The following is an 11,741-nucleotide window of genomic DNA, read 5'->3' on the forward strand; positions in this document are numbered from 1 at the left end:
ACAAAATTGCCTCTAGACTGCCTACAGGTCCTAATTATTCCTAATTGTTCAGTAGCTGCCAAAACACTATTTTTCTATACAAGCTACATGTATCTAGTACGTCAGTATCAATTTTTGTACTGCACCTGCCAGTTACGTTTGCCAGTTACCTTTATCATAGACAGTAGGACAGGGTTCATCCTATTGTTTAGCTCATGAAGCATTCAACACATGATCATCAGCTGCATTGTAGCACAGTAACTTGTGGTTCGATAAACAGTGAAGGCCTCTGTAAGCATTAGAAATATGACTAATGTTTGCCAGGGTCTTTGCCCTGTATCAAACCTAAAGCAACTGTGCCCTGTAGGGTATTCAACAGCCTAGTATTATAGTAGTAATCCCTTATAAGAATAATAAATGGGTTCAATCACAGTCCCTCCATGATGGAGGGACCGTGGTTAAATTTTGACTGTTTTTTCATAAAGATCACACCACAAGGATAGTCGTAATTCAGTAATTAAGGAATTTTAATAATTTTGAATACTGGGGATGAAGTGATCTTGTTACCAGATATGGGCAATTGAGATTTGCATATTTACACATGTCGACAATATCATGGCTAGCAGACTTTAAAAAACTTGAAGTTCGGATGTAATTGTAAGTGCCACCCCCCCCCCCCCCTAGCTGCAATAATTGTAGCCTTGGTTGGCCGTGGGGCTTGGGCTTCTGTCGTGCGGCTCGTGCCTTGGTTGGGGCAAGGCACGAGCCGCACGACAGAAGCCCAAGCCCCACGGCCAACCAAGGCTACAATTATTGCAGCTACCCCCCCCCCCCCCCCCAATCATTTATAAATATTGATCCACAACTAACTTTCCCTGGATGTCCTCATTATCAGTAGCTCTATGTAAATGTTACATCACGAGCAATAACAACGTGGGGCATTAGTCATAACTGATATGATTTATCATTTATGAAGCAAGATAGTCGCCATCGAGAGAGACACACTGGCTCATTGGACCAAGCAAGAAATCAATGGATTTCACACACATGTATTTGACAACCACTTGGATTGGAGTTTCTGAGGAAAGTCACTTGATTTAGTCGACATGTTCGTCTGGGACTGCCTTCGAAAGGCTTCTGTGGGGTACATAATGATCAAGAATATAGTAGAACTTAGGGGCAAGTCGATAAGTTAATCATTACGGCCATGCTGCTAACTTGGCCATGGTCACGAACACTATCAAAACATTACAATGTGCCGTGTGAAAATAACCGATTTTACGTACCGATCCTTCGGTTAGAACCCTGGCGTGATAGCTAGACTTTGGTGAAGTTCATCCCTTGATTATTCAACGAAGCAGTAGAAAATCACTCTCCGTCTGAAACAAACCGTCTCTCTCCTGGCTCCTTTGCAATCTGTCCCTCTGTGCGTCTGATTATGCAAATAGCTCAGCTCATTTGCATTGTTGCTATACACAGGTAAATAAAAGTGAAACGGTGCCATTTATAATGTAAAGTGACATTATAGATCTTATAATGTAACTAAGAATCATTTTGGTTAGATCTTGGTACATTTTATCCGCACTTCATGGGGTTAATTGAGAGATTTGCAAATATTGGCAACCACCTGTTCGTCAACTTCCGGAACCGCTCGGCAGCCATCGGCTATATTAACTGAGAATGCGCACAGCTGACCCATGACATCACCAGCCGCCATTTTAGGTTTTCTCTCGTGTTGTGAACTTTCAGGTTTTGACCTGTTTTGCGCTGTTTCAGTTCGTATTTGCCCCTGTTTGAAAAATTTCTTGGGCGACGCATTTGTCGCAAAGCGAGGTATGGAAAATTTACTTCGAACATTTTCCAATACTGGAGGTCACAGTCCACACCGTTCACACAATTCTTGCAAAGAAATAAGGTGGAAGTACTAAAGTGTTATTGTGCGAACATTTCTCCGTTTGTCACCTGGTTCGTCGACACCGTCGTGTTGCAATCAAGATATATTGTATTGGTAGGTATTCCTTCAGCATGGGAGACCCAAATACGAGGAGAAAGACGCAGTTATCAAGGCTTCGGGATCAGCTCAGAAAGAAAAGGGAAGCACTTGCAGACCAGTTCGAATTTAAGATGTTCATAGTTTTTACGTTCAAAGATCAGGTAAGAATATCCAACGTATGGATTAATTCAGCTTGTCCACACTAGTCTACAGAGATAATGCGGAAGCACTACATATATGTATTTGTGCCACAATGATTAGACTGTTTGGCAGTCATCTCGGGATGCAGTTAGGGATGTGCATTACCCATCTTGTCAATGGGGCAGTCCTTGTTCTTTATCGTTGCGACCAGATTTCCGTATTTGTTTTGATGTGTCACGTGCACTGCAATTGCAATAGAACCGCGCTGCTTCCCCTCGCCAAGATGGTTTCGCGTTTCAACCGTGATTTTTTTAATACAGTAACAATTACGGCGTGATATCTTTGTCAGTGCCGCTTATCTTACATTTATGACAATTAATATATCCATGGTCTGCATTTTTATCATCAATCTCAGTGTACACACGACTCAAAAAGTAGAGTCAGTCTGTGCACCAGGGATCATTGGAAAATCCTATTTTTTCAGGATACAAGTCAGACCAGTTCAACAAGTCAAGCATGTCAAGAGAGTCATATAATTAAAAGTTGAACTGCCTTCTGGTAAAAAAGACAATCAGACAATGTAGGTAGCTACCTCCATGATCAGACAATGTAGCAGTACAACAGAGCCTGCTTTCCTTTCCCAAAGAAATATTATACTGTAGAGACCAAATGTCAGTGCATAAATGTGATCATGTAGCAGTATATTTGGCATGTAGGTGTGTAGAGCATGTGGGGTATTTCCCAGACATTATGACATGAGAACCACAAAACACCTACTGAATTATTTTCTATGTGGCTGATGTTATCTCAATGTTGCTGCCTCTATAGCAAGCGGTTGATAATGTAAAGGGTAAAGGCAAAACTCAATTGTTCATTTTGTATCGAAAAATTTGGGAACAGGTCACCTTGTCCACTGTCCGTTCAGACCCCAGTAATTCACACTCTCTTGTGATCACTTTGACCCGGTACCCAAGTCACTTTGATCTTGTCACACTTTCCCTGTTCTATGACGACATTTAAATACATGTATACCATGTGACTTGCCTTGGAGAATTTATGTCATTTCTATGACTGTTTGCTTCAAAGCAATAATTTAGCTGTTTTGATAAAATGCAAGCACCAAGGCATCACGCTACTCCTGTGCGTAGTAAGTGTCGGTACGATTGGTCTTGTACAAGAATACAATGCATCTGCCTTTTTAGCCGTCATGAGTTTTGGCACTCGTGTGTGTCTGGGTTTACTGGCTTCCACTGAAGCCCTTCAAAGTGCTATGAGTATTGAACAAATCAAACAATGTGCTCTTGAGATAATGATATGAGTTTGTCCCCTTAATACCGAAGGAAACGAGTGAGGGGTCGAGATGACCAGGGCTGACGGGGTCGAAACGGTCGTCAAGGTGATCAGAAGCCAAAAAATTCTACGATCTGTGTAGCTACAGGTACATATACTGTAAAGTCTTGCAATAAGGATGTGTGCTGTAAAAATTATTTCATTGGTAATGATTTTGATGTCTTACTGTATACATATGTAAGTCAATCTTGTGCAATTATCTATACAGTAATACACACTATGCACATTCTAGGGTAGTATTGCATGTATTTTGATTCATAATAATACTGTATTGTCTTTGACAACCTATCCGAACAAGTGAAGAATACAGATATTGACATAAGCTACATCACTCAATTTATATGTACTTTATTTGTTGTGTTTATTTGCAGAAAAAAAGGCCAGCAGTTTTTGAAACTGCAGAAGTTGTTCCCGTGATGACAAATAATTATGAAGATAGCATACTTAAAGGAGTCAGGGTGAGTTTCATAACATTTAATTTGAGAGTCTTTAGAGCAAAGATATAGACAAATGTGTCAGTTCGTTTGCAATCTCAGGAAATCAAACACTGGTTAGTGAAATCATTAGGGTTTGGTGACCTGTCACTCTAGTAATAACATGCATAAACGGCTCACTGATGCGCTTATATTATTGCTGTACATTAGGAATTGATTCCTTGATCACATACAGTAGGTGCCACTATTGCCATTCCAAGATGCTTGTGAATGCATCATCACACATACTGTAGCCCAGCTTCAATAGTTTTGACTTTGATCAAGATTTGCAAGCATTATAAAGTTGCTAAGACAGCTTAAAACAAACTGAAAATAAATTAAAAGCCATTACTATATTTTTATTTGAAATGAAACATAATACATCATTTGGTAGCAACGGCCAAGTGCACGGTGGCAGGCGTTATGACGTGTGTCAAGGGTCACACTGCCATGGTACATAGTACGCTGAAGCACGCTGGGCAGTTGGGCCAGTCAGTAGCCGGATGCATAGCCAGCGAGGCTGCAAGGCCATCGACGCCTGTGACAAAGAGGAGTGTCTTTAAAATATCATCATAAAACCCATCTGCCAGTAACAGTGAACTTTCACTTCACTAAAGTTACACAGCTCGCGAGTTTATGAGCTGATATATCATTCTATTTCAAACAACCGTGACAGTACTTGTCAAAAAATATGTATCTGATTATATTTTACAATGTTATATTTGTTTAATTCACCTTCATTTTTGATACAAAAAATTGTTGAATTGGTAAAATTGTACTTTTCCACTATTGCAGGAAGAAGCGTATTCATTAGAAAGTTCCAAAGAACTACTGCAGAAAGACTTTGTACAGTTGCATGCCCCTAGGTATCAGTCAATGAGAAAGGTAAGATTTCTCTGAGTCCCCAAAAAAGAGATGTACTCTAGCGAAACCAGATTCAGGTTTTATGATTCTCTGGTCAACAGAGTCAAACGACGAATAATTTTGCTACTCACTGACCAAGTTGAATCTTGTTGAACACTTTTTTCTCTGCCCCTGACACGTTCTAGCACACAACACTTTCAGTTTCAAAACAAGTCAGAATTTCTGATGTAATTTTGACATTTCAAAAGTAAACATCCTTGTGTAGGGTCATGTAGGGTATTGAATAGATGACATGTCTAAATCGGGTGAAAATTGTTGGACATACTCCAAATTGCAAGTTTGTTGGCCATTGAGCATATTTTCAACAAGATTTGGCCATGTGGCAGCGAACTTTCACCCCAAGAGAGAGAGGTTAATATGTATTTTGAAATATCATGGTAATTGTTTTGATCCTATTAATTATTCAAAAAAGTGAAACTGCAGATACATGTACCTTTGAACGTTTTGTAAAGTGACACTATAAGATTTCTATTCAGGTGCTATATGTTAGATACATGTACAAATGTATGGGTTATTTTTTAGAATATTTGACTGTATGTAAAAACTTGACAAGTAAGATTACATCGTAAGAACCTCACACACTACTGTCTGTCTTATCATAAACATTCTTGCAGGATGTCATAGGATGTACGCAAGAAATGGATTTCTTTTTATGGCCACGCAATGATTTAGAGAAGATGGAGTGTCTGCTGTTTTCACGCTGGAAAGGAGAAGATGACACTTTCAAACCACTTCAGGTACATATATGTAGCTGTTGTAATTGTTTGTTCTTTCAGTTCATACTATACATTAAAGGTATACTGTCACCTGTTCCAATTTGCCACAGTTACCATGGAAAGAGAAAATCTAACCAATCACAGATTTTAAGTGGGTGGCCGCTTTTTAAAACAGCGCCCTCACATGGGCATTTTGAATACCAAGGAATGCCCCTTTGACCATATATGGGCATACTTGGATTACAGGTGACTGTATACCTTTAATGTATGCCACGTTGATCTTGCTCCTCTCATCTCTGAAATAAATATACCCTTCTTGAAAATGCATTTTCGCTTGTTGAGTGCAATCAATGATCTATAGCCATTAATTACTATTTCAGAGTGTCCCAAAATGGTTGTGTCCTTCGGAAGTCTTCAACACTGCAAACAGTTAATGTGCAACTCATGGTTTGACAAGATTGATTATTTGTCAAATTTTTTGATAAGATACCACAGTGCCTGCTGTGAGCAAAATAAGTGCTAGTTGCCCTAACTTGTGATTTAACCCTTTTCCTGCCAGACAGTATCACTTCCCCATCAGCCAAGTCAGTAAAAAGCGGTATTGAGCCAAAACATGAAGTATTTTCACCCACTTGGCTTCGTCTGTTATAGTATCTTTAGTCCAAAAAAATCAAGTTTACAGTATTTTTGTTTTCAACAGCTTTTACACCATATGGAATATGTTGTGTTTCATTAATTTTAACCGTCTTGACCTGGTGGTGAAATATGGACTTGGCAGGAAAAGGGGTATTTTCCAGAATTTCTGTGCAGACTGTGAAGTTCTGGATCTTGTTCTCCTCCCCGAATCATGTCAAAATAATGCTTTTTTCAACTTGTTCATACCGCCTGTATGTGTGTTGTGTTAACTGTTACATGTACTTTTGATAAATGATTTCTTGTCTGGACCAAAATTCATTTGTCAATAGTAACATCTCATAATGTACAAAATGCATTGTGTTGTCAATGCTGATTACTGTGCTCTCCAACATAAAGTGGGGAGAAGAATGAGAAAATGTGTTTATTTATAGAAATAAAAATTAACAAAAATGTTATTTAAAATTACAACTGTTTTTCCTTTTGATGATCTGATAATATATCAATGACTTTAGTTTAACTCCATAACGCTTGCATTTTGCAGGCCAAGTTTGACTTTTTAACAGAAGACTATGAGAAACAGTTGATGCGGCTTGTTAGTAGGAAAGACAAAACTGGTCTTATAATCAACAATCCTTCACAATCTATGTTCCTCTTTGTTGACAGACAATTCCTACAGGTTAGTTCTCTCAGATGTCGTTCATAATATAAGTTTCCTTTATATTTATCATATTTGTATCTGTATTGAACCAATTGTCTTTTCTGCTTGCATCATGTGCACACTTGCACTCCTCTGTAGTAATAAGATGTTCCTTCCTGTACTGTATGATTTTCTGTCTTTTCATGTCTTGATTCCATATGCGCTTTACAACAGTGGACTTTGAGTATGAACTTTTCAAAAACCCTGAATTTCAACAGCTGAAACTTATAGCATTGCTGAAGCAGAATAGTACGTGTCCAATCATCCTTATAGCAATACTCTGCTGATTATCTGATATTAATCCAAACTATAGAACTGACCATATGCTGTGCTCTAGAATAATGTTGAATTTTAAGGATGATAAGGAACTTCATGGCATAGATTTAAAAAGCCAAACCACATTCACAAATTTCAACTACATGTATGGAGCTGACAAAAAATATTACTACCGTTACATGAGTGTGGATCTAAATTGTAAATCTTCATATTTATCATGTAAAAGTGGAGTGAAAGTCAGGGTACCTAAAGGTACAGCTTATCATTAGTATAGCTATGTGTAATGCCAATATTCAAGGGTTTTCTTAATATTTTCACATGAATGTGTATTGTTCATGAAATCTTTGTCTTTGTTTTCTCAGACACCAAAACGAAGAGTTCTCATATTTAAATTATCAAGTGTATGCCTCTATCAGCCACAGGTAAATAAACTGTATTTTCATTTCTGTGTGTTGTGTTGCTAGATGTTTAAGTTTTATTTCATGTTTAATTTGTTCATCAATTAAGTAAGACCAAAGATGAAGTTTATACCGTTCTGAGCATTACTGTGAGATTTTTCAGGTACAAAGACATGAATGAAACTGCAACTGAGCAGTGTTCTTGTAAACTACACAAACCAAACCAAATCCAACCACAAGTAATCTAGTCTATCTGCTGTAGCTTTAGTGTCTTGCTTGTACACCCCATTTCATGCCAATAGTCACAGCTCAGTTACAGCCAATGCTTTGTATTATGTGGGGGAGTAATAATGCCTTAAATAACAGCCAGCTATCCAGAACATGTATTGCAAGTAAATGGCCAAATTTAACGTGTGAATTTTATGCAGCAAGTAATTTTCAAGTTGTGTTATCAAGCAGCCAAATTGAAATGGTGTATAATTTAATTCTCATAAATTGTTTTGTTACAGGATCAGCTCACTCACTGGGGTCCGGGAACAATGGACGAAATCATGGCGCCTTTCATAGATGGAACATGACATTGAAACTGAACCAAAGAGAGAAAGAGACAAACTTTACATGTACTATGTAAGACATAAGAAAGCCTTTTAACATTGGATGCAATGCAATGATGCACCCAAAAGAAGAAAGAAGCATTGCTCTGACCTGCTTCAAACAGAAAATCATCGTAATTGTCCATTGCCAGGTACATCACAGAAAGAAGATGAGAGAAGCCAGTTTAGATTTTATTGGACTTCGGTACTTGCGTCATTTTGTTAACTTCCCATATTTTAATATTTGTAACAAAAATGTTATGTTTTGATACACCTTATATAATCAAGTTTCATTTGATCATATGGAATAGCAGACATCAAATCCTTTGCCTTTTGTCAACCATATGCTGCATATAATGATATACGTTTATATCAGAACTTTGTGTCAGCCCAAATAATTATTTCAAAGCCAGCACTGGTAAGTACGTACTGAAACACGTATTATACTCCATGTACTGGTCTTAGAACACACCTTGCATGTCCAATAACAAGTTGATTGTCCACAGACCACATCACCTTTATCAAGAAAAAATTGTGTTAGTAACTTACATGTACGTTGTCAGCAAATTTGCTTTTGTTTTCTCATTCATATCCACTTTCAACAGTGTTTATCTAGACTTCTAATCCACAGCATGGTAGAATGTTGTTAGCAGGTAGCAAGTTGCAGAAGGTAATCAGTGTTAAGGAATCTCACCTCAAGGCAAGTACTAGTGTTTGTCAGGAGAATAATACCTTGGCCTGTGATCAAAATCTTCAAAGGTCCAGTGGTTGTAACTTTTGAAGATTTTTAAGAAATTTGATTTTGTATGTCAATTGCAAGTACTTGTTCTATTAGGCAGAAGCATGTTCAAAGACCTACTATTTAGCTTTGCCAACACACTGTCTATATGTGTCAAATTCACTGTTATTGCGTACACGTGAATTCTAGTCCAGATCAGAATTCACTCGTCAATAATGACAATGCAATTTGCACATGGTACAGGCTAAGCATGCAAGTTGTCAACCTAGTATTGGGTATCTCAACATGCTCTGAGGAGTAGAACAAGAAACTGAAGATGACATATACACAAAAATAATGAAAAAAATATCATCGAAGCGTACAGCTACCGGCCCATTGATTTCACTGGAGAAGAATTCACACGGAGCTTTAGACCCCTGTGCAACATTCAAAAACTAAATTAACAGTTACAATAGAGTTTCATGATGCATTTTTTGCATGACCGCATTTTCATTTGATTAGGGTTAGGATATTAACAGGAACGAAAAAGGGACTATGTACATATTTTCGAAAAACTATATTCACTATTTTATTATTATTTCCATAGCTATTAGTCTGTACTACATTGTATTTTCAATAGTCACTGTGAAAAAGTTTTGAAACCCTTTTGTCACCGTGGTTCATCCCAACCCTATTGTTATCCACTGTGAATGTGGACTTCTTTACAGGTATTGGGGGTGAGCAGGTCAAGATATCAAGTAAATTCAACCAGTTTTCTGTCATGTGAGGATTAGTATCCATTACCAAAAGCTCATCGTCTAGTTTTGTAGCCCTCCTCGGTTGTTTGGTCTACTGGAATATCAAAGTCAACAGACTCAGAGTAAAAACTGACTTGTCTTTGACCTTCACCACATACATGTAGATTTGCCCTCCCAGTGTTCAAACAAAGGTTTATGATAAAAACCCTACCAAAACTTGACAATGGACTTAACAGGCAGTATAGTACTTCAAAAAAATGTATGGGACCATGTTTAAAGAAGTAATTCAGCGTGTTCATATTTTTAGCCGGATGCCGGCCAAATTGACCGGCTACTTTCGTATTTTGGCCGGCTACTTTACAGCACTGTTTCGCTCTCTGGCCCGGAAATTCTGGTTTTGATAACAATAATTAGATTTTTTTGGTGGTCTTGCAAGCCGCAGATAATATTTCAGAAGTGCCGATATGGCTATATGTAGTCTATCACTGTAGTACCGCGATCAGCGAACGTGTTGTACTATACACTGGGCATCGCTCTCGAGGTCAACCTCGCTCGCCCGATCACAGCCCGAATTATTCCGACGTTCACATCGGGTATAGCCGAAAATTGGACTAACATACAATTACGTTATGCCCGCGAATAGCCGACCATTTCCGAATGAAGCCGACTTTTGTTTCGCTCAAACGCGGAAGAGAAAGTCGACGCTTGAGAGCTTTGGTTTTCTGCGTAAGGGTAGGGCCTAGTCTGATGGGTTTGGTAGGTTTTTGATCAAATCTAAAGCGACCACAAGTTACTGAGTCTCACTGTTCATACTTTCGAAACGCCACGTCAATCTATCTATCCATGGTCGATCACGATGTCAATATTCAACTCAAGTCGATCGACATCGCGCTTTGTGGAGGGGCTGTGGTTGTGTGCATCGCGGAAGAGAAAGTCGACGCTTGAAAACTTTGATTTTGTGACTTTGTCTGTACTGTTGGTTATGGAGGTTTAGGTCAAATCTAAATAAACAAAAAATTACTTGGTCTCACTTTTCGTACTTTTGAAACGCTACGTCGATCACAGTGTCAAATTTCAGGTCGACCGATATCGCGTTGTGTGTACTGTGTTACAATTGACTTCCAGTGTAGTACAGGCTGGCGTTCAGTGTCGTTTATAGTTTGAGGTTTTATCAAACATGAACACTAAAATTTAGCTCTCTTTTTCAATTATATTCAACATCAGCAAAAATCAATAATCAGCTCGCGGATTCGTTTTATTGTGAAATTAGTACAGTGAATTAAAATCACTGAAAATTGTGTTCCTACAATTCATTGAATTGAATAAACTCTTTGATTTTACTGTATCTTCAATCAAGTTTATTTAAATCAGTAAAACACTTTGTACAGCCAGGCTGGTCAGGATTCTAGCGGATCGTTACCTGGGTTGTGAAACCCTAAGCCCCATTCTACGATGTATTTCAAAATGTTTGTTCAAGTCATGAGCTAAACATAATTTTACACAACAGTCTGGTGAAATTTTGCTATTATCCTTGTCAACTGAATGTAGTTGACAGGCCCAAGTGATATCAAATTAATTTTTCTGACTTTTTTTAAAACTTTATCCCTTCAAAACATGTTGTAATTGGCAATGATAATGATTATTCTGTATGCTGAAACGGTCTTTAATACTGTACAAGAATGTATAAAATTACTCCAAAATGTCTTCAAAATTTGAAAATTTCTTGCCCACCCCCGTCCCTGAAACCCTCCCCCTTTGTGTATGTTGAAATAGCCTTTTATACACTGTATAAGAATGTATGAAATTGCTCAGAAATGTCTTCAAATTTAAAAATAATCCTTAACACTCTCATGCTGAAATGGTTTTTCATACAGTACAATAATGCATGAAATTACTCCAAAATGTCTTCAAATTTTAAAAATTTCTTGCTTTCAGGGAGGGGACCCCCTCCCTGAAACCCTCCCTCCTGTGTGTATGTTGGAATAGCCTTTTATACACTGTATAAGAATGCTTGAAATTGCTTAGAACTACCGTACTCGTCCGAGTATAAGCCCCTGCTCGTGTATAAGCCCCCCTTCTGATTTTAGAG

General features: G+C 38.1%; 2 protein-coding genes across 5 annotated transcripts in view; one reads left to right on the plus strand and one right to left on the minus strand.

Moving 5' to 3' along the window:
- The window catches only part of LOC139133259 (transient receptor potential cation channel subfamily V member 3-like), a 50,624-nt gene extending 49,217 nt beyond the window's left edge, over positions 1 to 1,407 (minus strand). For 3 of the 4 annotated variants that reach the window (XM_070699780.1, XM_070699781.1, XM_070699778.1), the window contains exon 1: positions 1,266 to 1,402. The gene's annotated coding sequence lies outside the window, so the exon portion shown is untranslated. Of the gene's footprint in view, positions 1 to 1,265 lie in introns of all 4 variants that reach the window. The other variant, XM_070699779.1, reaches the window with a different exon arrangement.
- Positions 1,408 to 1,651: 244 nt separating this feature from the next.
- On the plus strand, positions 1,652 to 10,997 carry LOC139133260 (uncharacterized protein C6orf62 homolog). Its single transcript, XM_070699783.1, has 7 exons — positions 1,652 to 2,133; positions 3,835 to 3,921; positions 4,732 to 4,821; positions 5,475 to 5,597; positions 6,754 to 6,888; positions 7,548 to 7,607; positions 8,093 to 10,997. Exons 1-7 carry the CDS (start codon positions 2,005 to 2,007, stop codon positions 8,159 to 8,161), a joined length of 693 nt encoding a protein of 230 aa, XP_070555884.1. The 5' UTR covers positions 1,652 to 2,004; the 3' UTR covers positions 8,162 to 10,997.
- Positions 10,998 to 11,741: the final 744 nt, after the last annotated feature.

Source organism: Ptychodera flava, chromosome 5, assembly GCF_041260155.1.
Source record: "Ptychodera flava strain L36383 chromosome 5, AS_Pfla_20210202, whole genome shotgun sequence".
NCBI lineage: Eukaryota > Metazoa > Hemichordata > Enteropneusta > Ptychoderidae > Ptychodera > Ptychodera flava.

What these genes read in the sequence shown, in the direction of transcription:
- LOC139133260 (XM_070699783.1), top strand. Translation starts at nt 2,005, where the DNA reads ATGGGAGACCCAAATACGAGGAGAAAGACGCAGTTATCAAGGCTTCGG. An exon ending in GGTATCAGTCAATGAGAAAG is followed by an intron (nt 4,822 to 5,474) that starts GTAAGATTTCTC and finishes ACATTCTTGCAG; the next exon opens with GATGTCATAGGATGTACGCA. An exon ending in ACACTTTCAAACCACTTCAG is followed by an intron (nt 5,598 to 6,753) that starts GTACATATATGT and finishes TGCATTTTGCAG; the next exon opens with GCCAAGTTTGACTTTTTAAC.